The sequence below is a fragment of the Marmota monax genome, unplaced genomic scaffold (assembly GCF_021218885.2).
Source record: "Marmota monax isolate L192 unplaced genomic scaffold, Marmota_monax_Labrador192_F-V1.1 WCK01_AAM20220418_F8-fsc00007, whole genome shotgun sequence".
Taxonomy (NCBI): Eukaryota; Metazoa; Chordata; class Mammalia; order Rodentia; family Sciuridae; genus Marmota; species Marmota monax.
Genome location: NW_026692781.1, coordinates 23,189,528 through 23,214,866, shown reverse-complemented (window position 1 = coordinate 23,214,866; position 25,339 = coordinate 23,189,528). Strand labels below are relative to the sequence as shown.

At 36.0% G+C, this 25,339-nt stretch overlaps 1 protein-coding gene across 1 annotated transcript in view; it reads left to right on the top strand.

Annotated features, from left to right (window-relative positions):
* The first annotated feature begins 8,775 nt into the window (after positions 1-8,775).
* The window catches only part of Hibch (3-hydroxyisobutyryl-CoA hydrolase), a 94,132-nt gene continuing 77,568 nt past the window's right edge, over positions 8,776-25,339 (top strand). Inside the window, exons 1-4 of the mRNA XM_046447260.2 lie at positions 8,776-8,963; positions 15,936-15,978; positions 22,704-22,844; positions 25,105-25,189. Of these exons, the coding sequence (XP_046303216.1) occupies positions 8,929-8,963; positions 15,936-15,978; positions 22,704-22,844; positions 25,105-25,189 (304 nt within the window). The 5' untranslated portion in view covers positions 8,776-8,928. The remainder of the gene's footprint in view (positions 8,964-15,935; positions 15,979-22,703; positions 22,845-25,104; positions 25,190-25,339) is intronic.

Below are 25,339 nucleotides of genomic sequence, written 5' to 3'. Positions count from 1 at the left end.
TCATGCATGCTAGGCAAGTGCTCTACCACTGAGCCACACAACTCCAGCCCCCCATTCTGAATCTTAAAAATACATACCAAACATAGCTGTCCTGCCTTTCATTTTTTTCTCTCAGTGACTCTTTTTTTCCTAAACACAGGCAGAAATTACATATATATGTACATGGATATCTGTATGTATCTATATACATTTAAATAAAATTTACTATTAGTATTGTGGTTTTAGTCAATTTTTATGTTTTAACTTAGGATTTGAAGAGTTTCAGTCGAGAGTTTGTGAGCACAGTAGTTGAATATCAGAAACATAATATTAATATTAACAATTTTCTCTTTGTTTGCCTCTTTCTTTATTTTCAATAGAGAAGAAGAATAAAGTATTATTATGAATAGTAGAAGGTCTTCAAATACCCAATAGCAGAACAAAATAAAAGACACTCTGAAAAGAACTTGAAACTTTCTCATGAGTGGAAAAGCATATCGTTTCAACACTCATTTGATGTTATTTCTCCTCCCCAAAAGAAATATCAAATATTTGGAAATCTAATATTTATCAGAGGGAAGTATATGCATACTATAAAAATATATTATGCTACTTATGTACTATTGTTGTGTATACACACCTACAAATAAGTCCAGGGAATCAGAAGATCTTAGTGCCATAATTATTACAGAGGATCTTCTTATTTTCCCAGTTCCCTGTGGGACCGGCTAACATTACAGAATTTGTAAATGAACTTAACAAACTTGTAGAACAAGTCAGTTTATTTACTTACTTGAGTATGTATTAGTGGTAATTTTAAATATTTATTGCTAAATTGAAATTCTCAAAACTGTATCTGTATAATATATATTTGTAATATTGAAGATGAGTTGACATAACATGCAAATTATTAAAAATCTACAAATAGATATTGTACTGTTATTGTATACCAAGGCTTATGTTCTTTAATATTACAATGCAAATGTCAGTATTGATCTTATGTTGTAAATGTATTTGTATGTTTTAGTTTTAATTATAAGGGGAATAATATGGCATGTCATATAATCAAATTGTCTTTTTTTTTAGTACCAGGAAGGAATTGAACCCAGGGATGCTTAACCATTGAGCAACATTCCAGACACTTTAAAAATTATTTTTATTTTTTATTTTGAGACATAAAAGTTGTATAGGGCCTCACTAAATTGCTGAGGCTGGCCTTGAATTTGCCATCTTCCTGTTTCAGCCTACTGAGCCACTGGGATTACAGTCATCAGCCACCGTACCTGGAATGTCATATATCAAAATCAAGTGAAGTATTAATGTTTTTTCCTAAGAAATCTGATTTGGAGGGACTATCTTGCAGGAAAAAGACAAGCATTTCAGTCTTCTTTTATTTGACATATTTACCTCTTGCCAGCAACTCAGTGGCAATCAAGTACATATAGGAAATTAAAAAATGTACCCAAAGTTATTTGGGGAATTACCCATAATGAAAAATACATCATATTACATGTAATCACCCTATATCCTTTAAAAAAATCACATTTATTTTTGTTACAAAACAGCTATCTATTCTCATGTAAAACAATAGGAAATAGAAATGACTCAAGATAAGAAGTGAGTCATACATATTTCCACCACCACCCAACAATAACCACTGTTGACATTTCGAGTATGCTTTCTCTAGAATATTTCTGCATACTTACACACACATTTCACCTAATAGAAACAATCTTATTTTTTTTTTAAAACTTCCCACTTTATTAATGTCTCTATCTTAGAGCTGCTATTTGAATCGCTGTTATGAGCATGAATATTGATTGATGATCTGAGAAATAAGCCATCATTGCCTGTTGCACTCCCACAATCTTGGAAACCATGATCCAAACAGACAATTAAATCTCAAGGCCTTTTGACCCAATGTGGCCCATTCATAGCTCAAAAAATTTTAAGATCATTTTGCTAAGTCCAAAAAATGGGAAACAGATTGGCCAGTTATCAGGTATGACAAAAATATGTAAATGAGTAGCTATTTAAAAGTAATTTATAGGATAATGTAATAAGGTAGAGTTAAAATCAGACAAAGCAAAGCAAGTCAAAATCCTTTGCAAGTCAAATTCATATGAAGGTAAAGAAAACATACAGGGAGGAGTTTGGAGAGCCAGATGTGTTTCCTCTGATCCACTGGACATGCTTCAAAGTGATACTGATAGAATAGAATTAAAATCTGGTTGTGTCATATTTCTGCTCAAATTCTCTTATGGTGGCTCACAGATCCTTGGTGACCTACTCCATCTCTTTATTTCTCCTCCCCAAAAGAAATATCTCCAGCGTCACTGTCAGAATGTTGGAGCTACCTGTTATGCTCCAGTAGTAAAGAGTTTCTCCATGTAAAACACTCACTTGTTCTGGGAAGTTTTCTCTGATTCTTAGCTTATGACAAGTAAGCCTACTATGTGCTTCCATAGCACCATGTAAACTCCAGGGACCAGCTCCTAACATAACAGCTGGATTGTAATAGTCCTTTTATGACTAGACAGAGCATTAAAAGAGAAACATTCCACAAGTTTGGATAAGAACCTGCACTGCCAAGGAGAGAAGGAAGTATAGATCAGAGGCCCTCCAGAGGGGCACTCCATCTAAAGTTTTCATACAGTTTTGGTCTATGTGATCCTTTCAATAGCTCCACCACAGTGCATATGATCTGGTCCTGGTCCTTGTGTTATACAAAATAAAAGGGCATATATAAGAGCCAGAGTGATCTTCAAAATATTCAAGTTATTGCCTTGACAACAACTCTGTGCATGCTGGCCTGCAGCAGGCAGTCTCAGCCTTGGAAAGATGAGCACATGCCCAGACCTTCTGGTACACCATGTACCACTGCCAGGGGTGCCATCTCCCCCCAAGGAATCTGGGTCTACTTTGAGTACACAGAGATGGGATCGAGAATAGACAGTTGTATCCGGCCAGCTAGCAGATGCCACATGGTTTCTTCAGCCATGGCCACTTTGAGGCTTCTTGGAGCCAGGGTGACTGAATTGCCTGGCAGTGGGCACTAACTCTTTATTAATCAGTTTGAAAAGCATTTCAATGTATTGATAATCATATGGTTATACTGATGCTTACTTGGTAAATATGAGCCCTGCAGAAAGGAATATTTAACTTTCTTTGGATACTGAGCAAGAGGAAAGAGATCAGAAGATTTCCTTACTCAACCTCACTTAGCACTAAAACCTTGGAATCCATTAAGTGACAATCCATGCTAATGGTATAAGACAGAAAATAACAGGTACCTCAAGAGGAGTGGTGTGTCACAGGTACCACAGTATTCCATACCACTCATCCTGTGACATATAAGAGGGTTATATCAATAAGTTGAAATCAACATTGTTGTCTAGTCACTGAAACAAGGTATCTTTTCTATAATTCTTGTCTTTAAGAGCTGTAAAATGTCCTTACTTCTTGGACTCTAATCAAATGACCCAGATTCCCTTGTTTAAAGACACATGAAATTTCATGCAGGTATTCCCATCTGGGCATCCTGTGGTCAGCCTTGGCCTAAGAGGTACACTGAGACCATCACACTCACAGCCTTGAGTTAGAATTAATGATCATTATAGGTCAGGAATTTGCCCTGTGGCTTGGCAAAGAACATTGTAATCAAAAATGCTGTTTCCAGCCAAGTGTGCTGGCATATGCCTGTAATTTCAGTGACTGGGGAGGTAGAGGGAGGAGGATAGTGAATTCAAAGCCAGCATTAGCAATGCTGGTGCTAAGTAACTCAGTGAGACTCTGTCTCTAGATAAAATATAAAATAGGGCTGGGGGTGTGGCTCAGTGGTCAAGTGCCCCTGAGTTTAATCCCCAGCACCCCACCTCCATCCACGCAAAATAAAAAAATAAATAAATAAAAATAAAAAATGCTGTTTTCCCAAATGACCACTTTGCAAATTTTGGGAAACAGTGAAAAGAAAGGGGAAAAATCAGGTTTCAGTACATTTACAAAAGTTTTTTAGAAAGGGATAGAAGGTAAACAATTGAGACTTTCTACTTAAACTAAGAAATCAAGATAGAGCTGAGCAGGTAAGACAACCCCAGGCAGGTTACAGTTAAGAAAGGGTAGGCCCTGAAGCTTCTTTCAGAAGTGGGTTTTGGTGGGGCTGCGGTTGTAGCTTAGTGGTAGAGTGCTTGCCTAGCATGTGTGAGGCATTGGGTTTGATCCTCAGCACCACATAAAAACAAATAAATAAAAAAAATGAAGGGGTTGTATCTGTTTGCAACTAAAAAAATTTTAAAAAGAGTGGGTTTTTATGACAGAATAAGCATCTCATTTCTGGCTTTGGCAGACATCCTTGATCTGCAGAGGAGCTTGAGGGAAAGGGCAGGGATGGGTGTGTTGAGGATGCCTAATTCAATGATGGTGACTGGCAGGCTCTCCAGGGCTCTTCATTGGTTTCCAATCACTGATTTCCAATGGGGGAAAGTAGGAGAGAACCCCTTTTCTGACCTTCAGTCCTAGAGTTGGTTCTGGATAATATTTGACATATTGTAGAATTAATTCAAGGAGTACTTGCATTTTTTTTAAGAGAGAGAGAGAGACAGAGAGAGAGAGAGAGAGAGAGAGAGAGAGAGAGAGAGAGAGAAACTTTAGTATTTATTTATTTATTTTTTTAGTTCTTGGCGTACACAACATCTTTGTTTGTATGTGGTGCTGAGGATCGAACCCAGGCCACACGCATGCCAGGCGAGCGCGCTACCACTTGAGCCACATCCCCAGCCCCAAAGAGTACTTGCATTTTGACAAATAAAATTTGCAACCTTATTTTTAATACCAATGCCAGCATATGAGAGTTATTTCCATACCATACAAAATATTAGTTATTTATATATAAAATTTCCTTTGTGGTTAATTAGAATACCAAATTTGCAAGGCTACTTACCATATCCCAGTGATAGGTTTTTAAAAGATTCAGACAAAATATTAAGAGTTCCTATCCTCAAGGAATGCACAGTTTGCTTGTATGAGAAAATTAGCATTCAGCAAATAATTAGGGAAGAAATAAGTGATGAATTATAGTATTGATTTGAAGTGTAGTTTGAATTCAGGAAAGGCAAGTTCAGTACAAGTTGAATAAAAGATTATTGCAGGAAGATTAGACTTAAGCCTTTGGAATGAAGAAAGTTTAGAAGAAGATAAAAAGAGAATGAATGGCTTTGTGGTATGAAGAATAACATGAGTTAAGGCACAAAGGCAGAACATTAATATCATGTTCTCAGTGACATACAGGATATGTGTGACTGTAATTGGAGCAAGTAAACAGGAAAAAAAGGTTGGAAAGTTGTAAGGTTTTGTTACCTCAAAATTCAGTCAGTTTGAACTGAATGTTATAGACAACTGTTGTCTAATGTAGATGCAATGTAAGTCATGTGTATAATTTAAAAATTTCCAGTGGCCACATTAAAAATGTGAAAAGAAACAGGTGAAGTTAATTTTTAACAATGTAGTTTTTCTAATTCAGAGTATTCAAAATACTGTAATTTTATCATATATTAAACATAAAATTTTAGACTACTCTAGTGTTTTAATTTAAATTTTCTATGGAATGTTTTGAACAGCCAACAATAAAAAATTAAAAAATAAAATAAAATAAAATTGATCACTGTCAAAAAAAATTTTTAAGAACTTCAGTTCTTCAATTATAATAGCTGCATTTCAATAACTCAATAGCCTTGTATAAGCATTGAACAGCATAGCTATCGATAAATGTGAGATTGTTTATTTTCAGAATAATAAAAAATGGTACCTTAGGAAGATTTGTTGTCCGTAATATAGGAATGAATTTAAAGGTGTCATGGTTGGGGGAGAAGATAAGTTAGATCTGGAATGAGTTCAACATGGGTACTAGAATGGTAGCAGTGGGGAGTTGAAAGAATAGGGCAAATCTGAGAAATATGTCAAAGAAAAAATAGATATGCTTTGATGATTAATTGGCAATTAAAAAGAAATCGAGTGTGATAGCCAGCCTTCAAACAATCCTTAAAGATCTTTGCCTCCTGGTATTCATTCCCTTCCATGCTAACCCAGGGGTGATTTTTTGTGTGTGTGTGTGGTTAATGAAATAAGCAGTAGTTATGGCACGTCACTTCCAAGATTAGGTTATAAAAGACACTGTGGCTTCTGCATTGTTGGTTCTCTCTCTAGGATCCCTAGCTCTGGGGGAAGCCAGGAGTTAAACTGTAAGCAGTCCTCTGGAAAGGCCCAGGTGGCGAGGACTTGAGGCTTGCCAGTGTCATGAGTTTGGAAGTGGTCCCTCCCTTCCCAGGTGAATATTTAGATAACTGCAGTCCCAGCTACCACTTTGCAGCCTCATGAGAAGCTGAGCCAGAACACCTGGCTAAGCCTCTCCCTGGCTTACACAACCTGTGGAGATAATGTTTATTGATTTATAAATTTGGAGGTAATGTGTTACAGTAATTGATGATTGCATATCAAACAATAATAAAAAGAAAATCAAACCTAAAAATAGGCAATAAAATTGAATAGGTATTTTTACAAAATAAAGTAGTAAACATGAAAAAGTGCTCAACATCTTAGACACTAGTAAAATGAAATGAAAACCACAACTTGACAGCACTCCACATATACTAGCATGACTAAAATTAAAAAGATTTCAAAGGGGCTGGGGTTGTGGCTCAGTGGTAAAGCACTTGCCTGGCATGTGTGAGGCACTGGGTTTGATCCTCAGTACCATATAAAAATAAACAAAATAAAGGTAATCTTTCCATCTACAACTAAAAAAAAAATCACAAAATGATGATGAGTATATGGAGAAACCTGAATTCTTTTTTTAAAAAGCAGATATAATTAACATACCATATAATTCATCCATTTAAAGTATACTATTAAGTGTAATCAGTCCCGTCACTAGCACACTTTCTCAAATGGTAAAACAGTTTCCATCTGGCCCAACAATGCCACTCATAGGCATATGCCTAAGAGAAAGGAAAACAGAGCCCACATAAAAACTTGTACATGGATAATCACAGCATCACTATTTTTAATAGCCAGAGAGTGGAAACAATCTTGTCCATGCACTGACAAAGAGATATTTTTAAAAAAGTTGTACATCCATACGATGAAGTATTATTGAACAAGAAAAAGAAATGAAGTACTGATATGTGTTACCACATGAATGAGTAATGCTGAGTGGAAGAAGCTGGTCACAAAGACCACATATTATATGATTCCATTTATATGAGTGTCTATATAAGCAAATATGTAGACAGAAAGCACACCAGGGGTTGCCCAGGAGATGGAGGACTAGAGGGTGACAGCTAAAATTACAGACTTTCTTTGTGGAATAATAAAAATATTTTGAAATTCGTAGTGATGCTAGAGCCAGGACTGATTACATAGTTTGCTGGCCTAGTGCAAAATGAAAATGTGGGGTCCTTTATTAAAAAATTAACAGTAGAACATTAAACCAAGCAAGGGACCTTGTGAGACACAGGTAGCATTGTGAGACACAGAAGCTAGAGGGACAAGAAAACTTTGAATCTCAGGTCATAACAGGAAATCCATGTCTTGCCAGTATACTATGCTGGATAAGATGATCCATTCATTTTTGTGACCAAGTAAGGAAGCAAGATGATGGTGATTGCCTGTAGCTAGAGACTGAATCGCAGTTCAGGAATTTGTTGTCTGTTGTTTTTCCTTTGTTTAGTGGGAATTTAGTTATTATATTTGACATAGGTCAGAAGGTAATTTTTTTTTTAAAGATTTGATAGTGTATCTCCTTAAATACAGAGGAGCTAAAAATAACTCCTTTAGGGCTGGGGGGTACAGCTCAGTAGTAGAGTTTGCGGAGAACGTGGGAGTAGTAGAGTTTGCCGAGGCTTCAATCCCCAGCACTGAAGAAACAAAACTCCTTTAATTTCCCCTCTTAAACTCTTCACTGAATTTTTTATTTCTCATAAATACAAATACTTGATTGGTGATGAAATGTTGGCTGCTAGACTTTTGGGTGGATCTGAGAGCAACTCTACAGTGTATTTTAGTGGTTTAGTTAAATCTTGTTTTAAGTTACTTTTGGAATATAATTACTCTTTCACTGATAGCAGTAATTTTTAGTTTAGTTAATGAGGACATAAATATCCTTTTTTTTTTTTTTTTTTTTTTGTACCAGGGATTGAACCCAGAGGCTCTTAACCACCAAGACACATCCATAGCGTCCCTCGCCTTTCAAAGTTTCTTAGGGCCTCATTAAGTTGCTGAGTCTGGCTTTGAATTCTTTATCCTCCAGACTCAGCCTTCCCATCCGCTGGGGTTACATGGGCGTGCCACCGCTCCTGACCTATCACTTCTGAATCAGATATTCTTGTCTGTCATTGAGAAAGATTGGGGGATGTATAATTTATTCCAAGAAAATTGCAAATGTTCCAATTCTAGCATGAAAGGATTTCAACTATATTGGGTTACAAATAAACTATATCGATATTTCATCTGCTTTATTCTCAAAGAATATTAAATAACATTTTTAAATTTAAAATCATTAAAATTTCAGAAAAGTCATTGACATCAATCCCAACTGGCCAAGACTGTTTGGGCTTTTCCCAAAACCGCCTCTGGAGGGCAATCTTCTTTCCTGCTAATCCGACAGAGTCAACTCCACCCTCTCCCACGGCCGGGCCTCAGCTCTTTCTCTCGGCTCTCGCTTTGGCCCCGCCCACGACCCTGGCCCCGCCCCAGCCCCTAGCTCAATCCATTTCCTCCTGTGGTTGCTCTTGCCCCGCCCCTTAGCGTAGCGTAGAGGAAAAGACGCCGTGGGCCGCTCTGGCATCTTGGAGGACTTGTCCTCTGTGTCGGGCGGCGTGGGGTTGTTCCGGTCTGTCGTGAGGTGCAAGTCCGGTACGTCTTTCTAGCTGCTTTAGCTCCGGATTTTTTTTGGCGATGGGACATCAGAACGTGTGGAGGCTAATGTCGAGGTAAGTGCCAAGGGCAGCTCATCACCTACTCTCGCCCAGGTGAGAAAAGGGTCCTGGGTGGCCGACTGTTTGGCTTCCAAGTTTCGAGTCCCACTTGTAGGCACAGCCTTCAAACCCGGCTTGCATGCTCTGATGCCCCCACGCCCTCTGCCCAGCTTTCCGCTTCTCTTCCTTCAGCAACATCTTTGCAGCATTACCTCCGTTTTCTGTCACTGGCTCCTAATCATAAGCCACGGCGTTTTTTCCTTTTGGCATCTATTTCTTTCATTTATTAAAGGTGGGGTACAGTTTTGGGTCATGTAGGGATTCAAGTTAGAGTAAATTAACATGTGTCACGTTTTATGCAGCTAACAGACGTGCTTTGCTAGTTGTTGCACCTGTGCTGGTGGTGTGTGCCTTGGTTGGCTTTATTAGATGATTCCAGCGTTGTTACAGGGGCCTGGAACTTAGGGAATAGTGTTGAAGATATTTGACGTGACTTAGTGGGGAATGTGTGAAGACGTTAACTTTTTAAAAGTGCTCTTCACTGCAGGTTGGGCTCAGCACAGCAACTCTGGTAGCAATCATTTTAATGATAGGAAATTAGGCTGCATCAGTTTTAAGGCCTACTGCCTGCCCTTAAATAATACCACGTAGCAGCTGTGCCTCCTTGAAGGGGGATTTATTATTTCCTCCACAAGTTATTTCTGCTTAAGGATTTGCTTTAGGGGTTTTCTGCGAAGGGATTCATAGCGTTTCTTTGAAGAATAGTTATTGTTTCAGTAAAAAGTGTCTTTTGGTCTGACATTGTATCCATTGACCTGATTCTCAAATGTTTGTTACGCTTTGAAGGGCTACATTTTGTTTTCTTGGTATCTTAAAATTCCTCCCTGTACTTCTAATCACCTCATAGAGAAACTTAGTAAATACTAAGAATATCAGTACATATCTCATTGCCTCTGCTTTTTTGATGTCAGCAAATACCAAATTATTTGATAAACAAGACACGTTTATTGACGTTAACTTAGTTGGGTAAGAATATATTCCCACTGTTCATCTTGGGTTTATTCCCCCCACATTTCAAGATGCAGACTGGATTAGGGGAAGCCAGGGAGATTTTGTTTAGATATGCCTTTTCCAGATCCAGCTCTGAAGTGGGTATTATACTAACAAAACAGGACCTGAGGTTGAGTCATCCAGTCTAAGGTTGCCTAATCCACAAATGTATAAGGGAATAGGATGCCCCAGTGTGTTTTTGAGAGGTAAGAAGGGCCTGTGTGCCATGGTTGATATTGTTGGGCAATCCTACTTGAACTATGGCCTCCTTTGGCTTCTCTAGCATTGTCTTATGTTCCTGCTACCACTCTTCCACTACTTTTCTTGATTCAGTGTCAGTTCCTTGTACATTTTTTCGTCTCCAAATCATCTTTAACAATAACTTACATTTGTTTAACCTGATTTTTCCTGAGCTCTTGTGCTAGTTACAACTATCTGAATGTTTTGATTGCCCTTCGAATATGTTTGCTCATAATTGCAACCTTTACAACTCATTTGTTTCTCTTGGCACTATCAGTCTTCTAGATATCTAAAATTATGTAAGTTCTCCCATACTTCCAAACCTTATCTCTTCCTGCTGACTCAAATTTAATTATCACTTGCTAATTTTGCAAAGAGTTGATTGATGAATTTACCCTCATCCCAGTTTGAGTAGGTTCATACAAGACTGTTAGAGTCATCTTACTAAATTTTACTTTAGTGCCTGCCATTCTTCTGCTCAAAAGCTCTCAGAGGTACCCTTGTGTTCATGGACTTGAATAAAATTTACTGGCCTGGATTGCAAGGATTTGGCTTCAATTTATTTCACGAATACAATATTTTACAGTGATTCTAGCTGCAGGGAGATACTGTTCTAGGCAATTCTATTATCCTATAGCTATCTGGACTACTTGGTATTCTTACTGTTCCTTATCCAAGTCCCTTAAAGTCTGTAAGAATAGCATATATGAGACAGATAATTGGACAAAAGTGGTATTTAGTTACCAAATCTGGTAAGCATCTTAAAGGAAAGGCTCAGATATGAGAGAGCCAGATTTAGATAGAGGAAGTCAAAGTCAGTCTCTTAAATGGATTGATCTTTAAGTTGTTAATAGAACTCATTGTTTTTTTTTTTTTTTCCATCTGTTCTGCTTAATTAAATTGTTTGGGTTCTTGCTCTTTGGCTGCTTCTTTTCTTTTTTCTTCTACTTAGGTGTCCAGAAGCTCAATTATGTGTTCCATCTCTCCCCACCCCAGTGTTCTAGGAGGCACATGTCCAAGTGCAGAGGCTGAAAATATGTGTTTAGTGATTCTAGATGATAGCAGTTGGGGGCTGGTAAGCTAGGGAGAATGCTCTGTCTAAAGGAGGCAGTTCCTTAGCCCCCGACATTGTTGTCATTCCAGAATTTAGATACAGTGTTTCTATATCTACTTTTGGTTTTTCTGAAAAAGCTGGAAACTGCATGTTTATGTGAAATCTTTTGGTTTTTAAATATGCATAATTTTGAAACACTGCTGAATGGAAAAACAACAACAATGATAATGACAAAGAAGCACATTTTCAGACCTAGATAGCAACTTCTGGCCACTAATTTCCAATTGCAGCTCTCTTTTTATTTCTTACCAAAACTTGATACTTCCACAATTGTCTGTATATGTGAGTTCCTGCCTCTAGTCTTAACTTTTCTTTGAGGCTCCAGTCTCTTTTCTCCATTTGATTTTGAATGTTTCTACTTATTATCAGTACAAATTGAAATAAAAAAATCAAGTTCACATTTTACCCTACAAACCAGTTGTTTTCCTTTCCAATCTTTTCAATATATTCTTCTAACTATCTTTATTTGAAATCTTGGAGTCATTTTTGAAATAAGTCTTTTATTTTTCACTGTGTTTTTACTTCATAACTCAATAAATCATTCCTTTCTACTTCTACAGCTGCTCTCCTTCATCAGCTACTGCTTGAATTACTTGGTCTTCTGGACCTGATTTTCTGCCCTATTTACATCTTGCCTACTTCTGGTGTAATAATCTTAATTCTGGTGTAATTACTTATATAATGATATTCTTGCTTGGATAGTTTCATGTGGTGTTGTTTAATTTTGTAAACCTATTTTTGATTCATTGGCTTAATCATGTGAATGATTAAGTTCCCGTTCTTCTAAGACAATCGTTTTTATACTTTAGCATGCAACATAATCACCTGAAGAGTTTATTAAGCAGATTTCTGGGTCCCACTCCCACAATTTCTTATTCAATAGGTCTGTATTGGGACAGATATTTTGCATTTCTAATAAATTACCAGTGTAGAGTGACACAATTTGACATCACCTGAAAGAATTGAAATACACCTGTTCATAGAATTAAATTAGCAGTCTCTGAGATGTGCATGGCCTCTTCCTATCCACCAGATGGCAGTTTGGGAACCAATAGAAGGAAAAGAGAAAACCATAAATTCAGAATTACTTGGAGACTCTAACTTTTCAAGTACTTACTTTGAGATATAAAAGCTAATACCAAATTTTATTTTATGTTTTTACAGCGCTGGGGATTGAACCCAAGGTCTCACTCATGCTAGGCAAGTGCTGTACCGCTGAACTACATCCCCAGTCCCAAAACCAGATTTTAAGTATTTTGAATATAAATTGGACTAGATGGAAACAATATGATTAAAAATAATCTGGCATGGAATTTAGTAATACTTAGTTTTTTGTTGATTTCCTGTAATAATTGGTCCAGGGATTTTTGTGACCCATAAATGCTGTACAGAGTGCTTTTGCACTTGGATTTGGTAGGTTTAGATTAACTTTTCTATGAGTGAAATAAGATTCTATCTCAAATAAAACTGAGACTTGAAGATGGGCCTGTGTTTACCTATTTCTTCTTTTGTCACAGGTAATATTTAAACTGTTACTTAGATTTGCTATGGAAACTCCTTCTTTAACTTTGAGCTGACTTTGGGTGCTGACCTCATTAAGGAATTCAAGGTCATTCTGCATTGAAAAAAAAAATAGCTCTTCATTTTCCTTTGATTCTGGGAATTGAACCTAAGGCCTTGAGCATGCTTAGGTACATTCAGCTCTTCAACTTTTTAGTATTTAAAACTTCCAAAAAGATAAAATTGATTCAAATTTTAAAAAGCTTATGTTAGTCTAAGTGTGGTTCAGATTTTAAGTCTGTATGAAAACCCTATTTAAAAAATAAGCTAGGATCTGTCACTTCAGTTTAATTTTTCTCAAGTGTTCATTTTAATGACAATTTGTCTGCATGTTGTTGTCATATCTATACCTATAACCCACCTCTCAAGTTTGATTAAGTGGTTTTTGGTCTGACTTTTTTTTTTTTTTTTTTTGAATAAGAGTCTTTAGGTAAATTCTAATGTGAAAGCAGACTGGAGTCACTGGACTAGGATAAGAATATTTGTGATAAGGCAAATTCAAAATATGCTACTCCAGGAGTATGAAGTGTAACTGATTTGAGCAAATAGGCAGTTTCCCCTGTTTTGGTTTGATTGAATTGAATATAATATAAAGGGAAAGTAAATATAAATTTTGAATAGTCATTTAGATTATAAATATTTTTTATATATTCAGGCATCTTCAGATGTGGTTATAGGTGGAAACAATTATCATATTATCTTTTTTTTTTTAAGTCTCAGGATATTGCTATTGCTCCTCCCATAATCTCGAAGTATCCTTGAAAAACTAAACTGGAAAATTATTAATTCCACTAGATAGTGTATGTATCTGCACGTATACCCTTCTTAGTCTGCTGTGGCTGATTCCAGCTTTGACTTCTCTCCATATATCTTAAATTTAACTTATTAAACAAGAAGCACGTATCTCAATACATTCTAACTTCAGTATTTTTATATGTACTGTCACTACATTGTGAGTTTTTCAAGGGCAAGAGATGTGATTTGGGGGAAACTTTTTTAAAGGGCCCAAAGGATAAAGATACAGTTTGATGAGATCTTCACAAACTAAACATTTCTAAAAATCCCTGGTGCCTGGATCAGGAGACAAGCTAACAACATCATCCTGGAAGCCCGTCTCATGGCCCTTCTAGTCACTACCTTCCCCCCATGTTGCTTTATATTTTCTTAATCATGATTTAAATAAGGTGCTTAAATGCACCATTCTGAAGTATATAGCTTGGTGAACTTTTATGTGTGTAGGTCGTTCTCTAATCATCCTCTGGATATAGTTTTCAACTTTACATGTTTCTTCGTGCACCTTTCCAGCTTCCCCCACCTTCTGCCATTCTGAAATTTGTTATTGATCATCATTTCCAAGGTGTATATTAACTTTGTATTCCTATACTAATATTTTTAGAATTAAAAAATTAGAATGTCTTGTGATTATTGTTTTGTAGCTTGCTTCCTTTATGTAATTTCTGTCATACTTGTTTTCCATGTTATATTATTTAAATATTTTTAAATAAGTATTTTTAGTGTTCATGTAATTGTTGTATATAAATGACACAATTTAAAAAATCACTCTATTTACTTTTTACTTTGCTTCTAGTTTTTCATTTTTGTAAATTTGTTGTGAACATCTTTATAAATCAGACCTTGCAAATGTTGATGGAATTACTAGGTGGAAGAGAATTTTTAAAAAAAATATTTTCAGTTATAGATGGACACAATGCCTTTATTTATTGATTTTTATGTGGTGCTGAGGACCAAACCCAGTGCTTTATACATGCTAGGCAAATGCTCTACCATGAGTCACATCTCCAGCCCCTCAGAATGTTTTTTTTTTCCTTATTAATATTTCAGGGTCTCTGTATGTTTTCCAGGCTGGCCATGAATTCCTGGGCTCAAGTGATCCTTCTGCCTCAACCTCTTGAGTGCTGGGACCATACGCAAGTGCCAGCATGCCCAGATAATCTTTTTAAAGATTGTGGATCTATATTTACATAACTCCTACTAGAAGAGCAGTACCAATTTATATTTCTCTCAGCAGTGTCTGAGAATGCCTATTTTATTGCTTCCATACCAAACTTTAAAAATTAATACACTTTATTTTTTAGAGCATTTTAGGTTTGTAGAAAAATTGAGCAGAAAATTTTGACAAATGTATAATGCCTTGTACCTAGTGTTACAGTATAACGTGATTATTTTCACTGCCCTAAATGTTTCCTGTCTCCACCTATTCATCTTTCCCTTCTGCTCCCAGACCTCTGGCAACTAATGATCTTCCTATTCCATAGTTTTGCCTTTTTCAGAATATCATACATTTGAAATCATGCAGTATTAGTCTATTCAAATTGATGACTTTCACTCAGAAGTACACACTCTCCCCCCTTTTGGGTGTGTGACATAATAATCTCTCTATTAATAGTCTATTTTATAGATGTACCAAAGTTGGATTGTACTTTGCTCATTAAAGGACATTTTGGTTACTTCCACATTTTGAGCAATTATAAATGAAGCTAACATAACATTCATGTGCAGATTTTATTATAGACATAAGTTTTCAACTTATTTGGTAAGACACAAGGAGTGGAAGCTGGGCACAGTGGCACACACCTATAATCCCAGCGACTCAGGAGACTGAAGCAGGGAGGATCACAAGTTCAAGACCAGCCTCAGCATCTTAGTGAGACTCTGTCTCAGATATAAAGGGTTGGGGATATAACTCAGGAGTAAAATGCCCCTGGGTTCTATCCCCAGTATTGGAGAAGGGGAAAAAAAGGAGTCAAGGAGTGGGATTGCTAGATCATATGGTAAGAATATATTTAGTTTTTCAGTTTTGTAAGAAATTGCCAAACTTTTTCAAAAGGGCTCTACTCTTTGATTGCTAAAATTATCAGCAGTGAATAAGTTAAATCTTTTTTCTTTAACTTTTTGTTCTAATAATTTCTAGAAGAGGCTTAAGCAAAAGGCAATATAGTATTTGTAGATTGAGATATGACTGTCCACATTACTATGCTCATTGTATTCTACATTTGTTTCAGGTTTAACTCATTCAGAAGAACCAATATCATTTTGCAACATTTGGTAAGTTTGGCCTTTGCTTAGCTGGCCTTATTGTTTTGTGATATGTAACTTAAAATGTCATTTTTATACAAGTAGAAAAATACTGGCATGGCAGGTTTCCTTGACCTTGGTATACCATTGTTCTCAATGAGTGCTAGGACTTATTGAGAACAATGAGTCCTCATAACCTTATGTCACCTCCTATCATAAGGTTATGATAGGTGACATAAGGTTATGATAAAAAGCATGGAGAAGCATGAGTGTTTGAGTTTAAATAATGGGTCTACTTCTTCATCTTAGGCAGATTACTTATATATATATATATGTTTAATATGCATTACATATATAAAATATATATCATATATCTGACACATACATATATTTACATATGAATAAATAAAATCAAGATAATATTATCTTAGAGTGTTTATGAATGATAAATAAGATAATAAATTTAAAAATCTAGCATAGTACATGGCATGTGGTCAATTTATAAGTTAGTAATTATTGTACTGATACTTTGCAAACGTAAATGTCCTTAGTTTATCAGTTTGTACGGAAGAAATTCTGTTTTTCCCTCTTATATATCTTATGTAGACTGACAAGTATCTTGCACATAAGAAATAACAGGTTATATAAATAAGTACTATAGGGGCTGGGGTTGTGGCTCAGCGGTAGAGCGCTTGCCTAGCATGTGAGAAGCCCTAGTTTTGTCCTCAGCACCACACAAAAATAAATGAATAAAATAAAGGCATCGTGTCCAACTACCCCTAAAAAATATTTAAAAAAAATAAGTACTTTAGCACTAACTGTACTCCTGGTGCTGTTCTAAGTACTTGATATTTATTAGCTGAATTAATTCTTATAGTCCTGTGGGGTATACTGCAGTTTTAAAACCTCTAAACTAAAATATTTTGTTAGTTTGTCATTAATGCATTTAGTGGCAAAATTGTACCTGAATATATATATATATATATATATATATATATATATATATATATATATATATATATATTAATATCTTTATTTTGTTTATGTGGTGCTGGGGATCAAACTCAGTGCCTCACACATGCTAGGCAGGTGCTCTACCATTGAGCCACAATTCCAGCCCCAATCTGAACATATTTGAAGCTCTTTTTATCTTTGTCCTAACTAGTGTGACTATTCATGGTTTGGTGCAGAAATACAGAAGGATTTGATTATAATGTTCTGACCCAGGCTTCATTTGGAGTGGTTTACATAGTATATGATATGTACTATATTACTTATCTAAAACAAGAACATTTTCTTGAATTAAAAGATTGTGGCCTCATCTTATTTTATGAAACTGAGCGACAAGGAGACTAAGTAACATACACAGTGTCACACAGCTAGTAAATATGAGGTGTGATATGAATCCAGACAGACTGGCTTCATTGACTTGCCTAGTGTACTGTATAGCTTCTGACAAGAGTGGGCACTCAGTAGCTATTGCAAAGTGTACTTCAGTTATTGCTAAGGTGGAGATGGAAATGTGAAGATTACGTTATCCCTTTCTACTCTTATTTTAGTCAGTTGACATACATTGGGACTGAGGAGTTTCGTTGAAAAAGAACTTATCAGTGTAGTAATTCACAAATTTAGACACTGTACAGAGGGGGAAAGACATGACAGCCAGATCACATGGGTACTGTGGTGACATGGGGCATAAACTTCCCACTTTGAGGTAGGGAAGAAAAACTGAACTGTCATCAGAGCCTAAGGACTGAGTGCTTTTGGGTCCCAGTGTTAGCTTTGACATGATCCAGGGATAGAGAGGATCCCAAGCAGTCCTTCTGTGACCCTTCTAAGAGAACCAATGGAGTCACAGTTTTTCTTTTTTGGGGGAGGGGGTGTGAGGGCATGAGCGTACCAGGGATTGAACCCAAGGGTGTTTGTGTTTTACTTCTGAGTTACATACTTAGCACTTTTTACATTTTGAGACAGGGTTTCACCAAAAAAAAAAAAAAAAAAAAAAAAAAAAAAAGTTGCTGGCGCTGGCCTTGGATTTGCAATCTTCCTGCCTCAGCCCCCTGAATTGGCTAGGATTACTGGTGTGCCCAACTGGATTCATGCTTTCTTTTTATTTCATTGAATGATGGCTAGAAACATTTCTTCTTCACTTTCTTTATTCTTACCCTTTCCCCACAACGTTCTTACCTCATATACACTTTGGATTGTATGAGAATTTTGTTTCTGATTCTAGTGTCTGATCTTTCCTGACATAAGTTTCTTTTTATAGAAAACTTTTTTAGGTTTTAGTTAAAAATTGCTGGTGTTATTTTTGTAGAAAAGAGTGTTTTTTTTTTTCCTTTAGAATTAATGAAAACATATATAGATGAGTCTAACACTGGAAAGCCCATGTTTTTCCCCTTCTGCCCTTTTGCATGAATGATTTTGATTCATGAACCAATAGTTGTTTTCAGGTTTTGAGAGTGCCTTGTTTTTCAGGTAGGAAGAAATATCCTTTCATTTGTTAATTCAATTACATCATCCTAATGGCATTGATGTGAGAAGATTCTGAGATAGTTTTTGTTCAAGACCTGATCTTTGTAAATGTCCTGTACAAATACTTAGCCTAAGTGTTTCAAAATCCATACTTAAGATGTGCATCATTATTATAGCAAAAATTGAAAATTATCCAGTTCCTATCAATAGGCATTGATATGTAATAACATTTTACACACCTGATAAAAATAAGTAGATGGGCTGAGTATGCAGTCTGCAAAATCCATAATGAGAATTTGTCACAAACATTGGTTAAATGGTCTGGTTTCTTCAAAAAATGAAAGGAAAAGAAAGGAATGGAGGAGAGCCTGTAGATTAAAACACTTGAAAGATAGTTTGTTCATTTTTAAAAATGAACAAACTATCTGGATACATGCTTGACATTTATTATAAAACCTAGGAGAGGGGCTGGGGTTATGGCTCAGCAGTAGAGCACTCACCTCACACGTGCAAGGTCCTAGGTTCGATCCTCAACCACATATAAATAAATAGTCACCTAGGAGAGTTTTACTTTTCTGGAGAGGGAGCAGCTGTGATTGGGGTGGGACAGCTGTGATTGGTGAAGGACTTTGGTTCTGTCTAAAAAGCATTGATTCTGGGATTTGATTTTTACCCCAAATACAAGGGTCAGTACATCCAGGATGTTCCAGCAAATTACCATAGACTGGGTGACCTAAAAGCAAACATTTCTCTTAGTTCTGGAGAGGGAGGCTGGAGAGTCCAAGATCAAGGCACCAACAGATTTAGTGTCTGACAAGGGCCTGCCTCAGAGTACATTAGTTGGCCATGTTGGCTTTCTTTTTGCTGCATCTTCACGTGGTGGGTGTTGGGTGGGGAGCTTTCTAAAGGTTCTTTTATAAGGGCACTGGTACCACTCATCAAGGCTGTGTCCTCGTGACTTTATCAATCTTACCTTCCTAATATAGAATCTTGGAGATTAGAATTTCAATGTATGAATGTGGGAGGGACACAAATGTCCAGTCTAGAATACAAACTTATAGCTTGTTATGAATTTATGGATGGTGGCAGAAAACATAAAACTCTTGGGTTAGAGACAAAGAACTTTATCATTTATTATGATGGAAGGAAGATAAACTGGAGTGTCCTCAGGGATTGAGGGATGAGTGTTTCTGAGCCCTGGTGTTTGCTTTGGCATATACTTCAGGCAAAGACAGAAAGTATTTCAAGCAGTTTTTCTGTGACTCTTCTAAAAGAACCAGCACTTTTTATTTTTCATTTTGAGACAAGATCTCTCTAAATTGTCTAGGTTGGTCTCCAACTTGTGATCCTCCTACCTCAGACTCCCAAGTAGCTGGGATTACAAAGGTGTGCTGCCATGCCCAGCTAAAACAGTTTTCTAAGTCTCTTAACGTAGTAGTTTCTAAATCTAATCTATCATTCTTTTAAAAAGGTAATTAAAATTTTGTTTTGAATAGGTAGTATATGGATACAGATGGTACAAAATTGAGGGTTCAAAGGGCTGTCCTGCTCCTGTGTTTTAGATGCCAGTTTTCCTTCCTGGAAGTAAATATTTTCTAGTTCTATGAAGAATGCTTGGTATTTTAATAGGAATTGCATTAAATCTGGGTCATGCTTTTAGTAGTATGGCCATTTTGACAATGTTAATTCTGCCTCTCCAAGAGCATGAGAGATCTTTCCATCTTCTAAGGTCTTCTTCAATTTCTTTCTTTAGTGTTCTGTAGTTTTCATTGTAGAGGTCTTTCATTTCTTTTGTTAGATTTGATTCTCAGCTTTTTTTGTTTTTTTTTTCTAGGCTATGGTGATTGATGTAATTCTAATTTCTCTTCAGTTGATTCATTACTGATGTATAGGAACACATTTGATTTATGGGTATTGATTTTATATCTTGCTACTTTGCTGAATTCATTTATTAATCCTAGAAGTTTTCTGGTGGAATTTTTTTTGATCTTCTAAATATAGAATCAGCAAATAGTGATACTTTCAGTTCTTCTTATCCTATTTGTATCCCTTTAATTTCTTTTGTCTAATTGCTCTGGCTACAGTTTCCGGGATTATGTTGAATAGAAGTGGTTACAGAGAGTATCTCTGTCTTGTTCCAGTTTTTAGAGGGAATGCTTTCAATTTTTCTCCATTTAGAATGATGTTGGCCTTGGGTATAGCAGAGACAGCTTTTTCAATGTTGAGGTATGTTCCTATTATCTCTAGTTTTTCAAATGTTTTGAACATGAAGGGGTGATGTTTTCTGTCAAATGCTTTTTCTGCATCTATTGAGATGATCATATGATTCTTGTCTTTAAGTCTATTGATGTGAAGAATTAAGTTTATTGATTTCTGTTTGTTGAACCAAACTTGCATCCCTGGGATGAACCCCACTTGATCCTGGTACACTATCTTTTTAATATGTTTTTGTATGTGATTTGCCAGAATTTTTTTTTTTTTTTTTTTTTTTTTTTTTTTTTTTTTTTTTTTTTTTTTTTTTTTTTAAAGAGAGAGAGAGAGAGAGAATTTTTAATATTTATTTTTTAGTTATCGGTGGACACAACATCTTTGTTTGTATATGGTGCTGAGGATCGAACCCGGGCCGCACGCACGCCAGGCGAGCGCGCTACCGCTTGAGCCACATCCCCAGCCCGATTTGCCAGAATTTTACTGAGAATTTTTGCAACAATGTTCATCAGGGATTCTTTTTAGAGTCCCTAGCATGTGCTCATATGAATGACTATATTTTGTTTAAGTATATTTTCTCACTGATGAACATTTTAGTCTTTCATGTGAGTCCACACAGTCACTTGCTCTCTTTCTCTCTTTCTTTTCCTTTTTTTTGGGGGGGTGGGGTGGGGTGGGGTGGAGCTGGGGATCGAACACAGTGCCTGACACATGCTAGGCAAGTACTCTACCATCAAGCTACGTGTGCTAGGGATTGAACCCATATTTTACTACAATTTATAGTGTTAAGTAAGTTTGAATTTCTCTAGTGAGAAATTTAAATTGAAAAGATACACTCTTTCCTGTTGTTTAATAGTCCTTCCTAAAACTTTTTAAATGCATATAAATTATATTTAATATGATAATGAATTTTAATAATTAGTTTCAATCTTAAATATGTAGCATGATTTTATAAAGGAGAACTTAAACATTCTGTAAACGTTGTATATGCTTTAAAAATATGGACTCCTGAATTTTATTAGATCTTAGTAAGTGTGCTGTTTAGCTTTAAATGGCATACTTCAGTTAATTTTTTTAGTTCGAACTGACTTTTAATTTTATGTTGCACATTGTTCCCATTTAAGGTTTAAGTAATTGTCCTTGGATAAAAAGTGTTAAGAATGGTGGTGCCATGAGCCCTGATATTTATGTGTGACACAATTCTGGAAAATTGCTGTTTAGTTAAACCCGTGTTCTTTAAGGATTTAAATTAGTACTGTATATTACAGAAATGGAGATTTGGTGATAACTTTATATTGTGTAAGGCTGTAAGTAAGTGTATAGGCAACTTTTTTCCAAACATATAACATGTAAGTCTGAAGTTTTATAATCTTGCCTCAGACTTCTTTTTCTGCCTGCCATCAATCACATCAATCATTCCTTCATTTGGTCTTTTTTTTAAGTTTATTTTGAGATAGGTCTTGCTGAGTTTCTGGGGCTGGCCTCAAACTTATGACTCTCTTGTTTCAACCTTCCAAATAGCTGGAATTACAGGCATTAGCCCCCATACCTGGCTCTGTTCCACTCATTTTTACATCTTCATATTTCCAAATTTTCATTGCTTATGGCTTAGTAAGTGCTGTTCCTTCTAGCTGGAATTCTTACTCCCTTTTTATGGCCCAGGCCAGATATTACCTTTAAAAAACAAAACAAAAAACACTATCTATAAGGTAATGTAGTCAGAATTTTTTTATTTGCTCCTTTTTTCTATTTTAATTTTACTTTCTCATTGCCTAGCATAGAGCCTGAAAAATAGTAAGTTAAGAGATTTAAGAGTATTTTATGGTCCAGGAAATTCTAGTACTAGGCTTTATTATAAATCAGTTGATTCAGAAAAAAATTCAGGAGATATGTGTAGTTTGCTTTGGAATTTGTCCATCTATACTGACTAAATAACTTTAGAAATATTTGTCAGATTACCTATTTATTCATTCCTTTGGTAATTGTTAACATGAAAGGGTTTTGTGTGTGTGTTGATGTGGACTTGCAACAAAAAGTGAATTTTATCATGAAGTTATTCTTTGCTTACACAGAGAATGTCCAAGCACACAGAAGCTGCAGAGGATGTACTTCTGGAAAAAAAAGGTTGCGCAGGAGTGATTACACTTAATAGACCGAAGTTACTCAATGCACTGAATCTTAATATGACTCAGCAGATTTACTCACAGTTAAAGGTTTGTAATTTCTGAAAGCATTTATATGGATCATTTAAAAAATGTATCATAATAAAATATTTTATCCCACAGAATCTTTCACAGTTTGGTTGTAAAGATTCTATCCCATTTAGTCATAGGGCTCTTTTGATTATGTACCCAAGCCCCAATGATTCTTGAGTCCTTGGTGCTTTCCTGTGTGATTATCTCTGGGACCTTGGTGATAAGAAGTCTACTCCCTTGCAGGACAACCCCTTCCACTTTTTTTTTTTTTTTAATATTTTTTTAGTTGTAGTTGGACTTATGGCTTAGCAAGTTGTTTATTTTATTTATTTATTTATTTGGTGCAGAGGATTGAACCCAGCACCTCACATGTGCTAGGTGAGCGCTCTGTTGCTGAGCCACAAGCCCAGTCCCCCCTTCCACTTTTTTAAAAAAATATTTTTCTAGTTGTAGTTGAATGTAATATCTTTATTTATTTTTATGTGGTGCTGAGGATCGAACCCAGCGTGTCAACTGCCCAAAGCTCTACCAATGAGCTACAGCCCCAGCCCCACCTTCCACTTTTATATAGCTCTGATTTTTAACAAGTTCCTTTTTGTATTCTGTCATTCTTTGTTTCTCTGATCTTTGAGCCAATGATACAGCTCTGCCTCATAGAACATGAGTGTACGAATCTACTTTGTCTGCATATGGTAGCCTTTTGGCTAAAAAACAGCTGTTTTTATCTGCCTGGCCTGCCTTTTTTTTTTTTTTTTTTAAACCAACAGATATTATTGAGGGGGCTCCCAGAAGGAGAAGAAAAGGAGAGGCAGAGAGCAGAGAAAGGAGGGGAGGAGGGCAGAAAGAAAGAGAGCAGAGAGGAAGAGGGAAGATAGCAGGAAGAGGAAAGAAAGAAGAGGAAGAGAGGAAGAGAGCAGAGAGCAGAGCCAGGCCTGCTTTTTCTTAAAGAAGGCTATAAACCTTTCTAATTAAATTACATAGAGTGATAGAAAAATGTAACACTTAAAGTCAGACTACTTATGTTTCAAACTTGGATTTCTACTTGTTAACTGTGTACATTGGAAAATTGATTTCCTTATTTCTCCCTTTTTTCAGCTATGAAATAGGGATGATGATCTTTTCTAGAATGATCACAAAGATTAAATGAAATAGTATGTGGAAGTACCTAATATGGCTTGCCATGTAGGTGTTGAACAAATGTTAGTTCTCTCCTGGCCTTTAATTTCTTATTCTTCACTTCATGATCTCTTTCATTCTTGTGTTCTGTTTGAGACATCTTATAGTATGTCCTAAATTGCCACCACAGAAATTATCCAAGTATTACAAGTCAGAGTTGGACTAGAGTGGAAGAAAGTAAAAACTTCCATGTCAGAAGAGCATATTTTTATTATTGTAGTTCAGAATTGCATTGCTCTTTTGAAAGTCATCTGTCTGGCTGTATCTCTTTCTTGTGCACTTATAATTTTATTCTGTAAAATAGAGTTCATAGAATTCCTGTTAATTTTTCATTGGACTGTTCTAACCTTTTGAATTTCCATTGGCACTTTATGCAATTATTCTATTTATAGGTGGTGGTAGGAATGAAATCTAGGTCCTTGCTCATATGCTAAGTTCTGTACCACTGAACAACATCCCCAGCCCCAGATCCTGCTTATTTGTTAGTGGTTCTTACCAACCCCCAGAATTTGTACATTTGATTAATATCATAAGTGGTTTTGCTCTATTACTTATAAATGTTTCAGTAGAAAGTGTCATATTATACTATAATAGAAAGGTTATTCCTTGGGCTGGATTTGTGGCTCTGTGGTAGAATGTTTGCCTAGCATGTGTGAGGAACTGAGTTTGATCCCCAGCACCACATAAAAATAAACTAATAAAATAAAGGTATTGTGTCCATCTGCAACTAAAAAAAAGTTATTCCTCTGTTAACAATCTTTGGGTTGATTTGTTTACCAGATTTATAAGTTTATGTAACATATTACCTTTAAGTCCATATTTACTCACCTTGGTCTTAAAGTTATGGTTTATATTTCAGATGCTATCATGAAATTTGGATCACAGAATGTATTCATTTAGCATCCTTGTTGAAATAGCCTCTACTTTATCTTAGAAAAGAAAATGAAGTTCATTCCATGATGAAATGGAATGAATGAGATCCATTCCTCTGGATATGCTTTATAAAAGGTTGTATTTATATATGTACATGTATAGATATGAATGTGTACCTTTGAGTTTGTATTACAGTATGCTTATACCATCTTCTTTAACATTTGGATAGAAGTGGGAGCAAGATCCCGAAACTTCCCTGATTATTATAAAGGGAGCTGGAGGAAAGGCTTTCTGCGCTGGGGGTGATATCAGAGGTAAAAACTCTCCCTACCCCTCATGTAAATGCTTCCTCCCCACTAGAACTGATAAAGTATTGGCAAGTTTTTGTGGCAATTTGTAATATGATATACTTTTTTAGAATTTTTTGGTTACGAGTTAATCTTAAAAATGCAGAAAAATTTAGA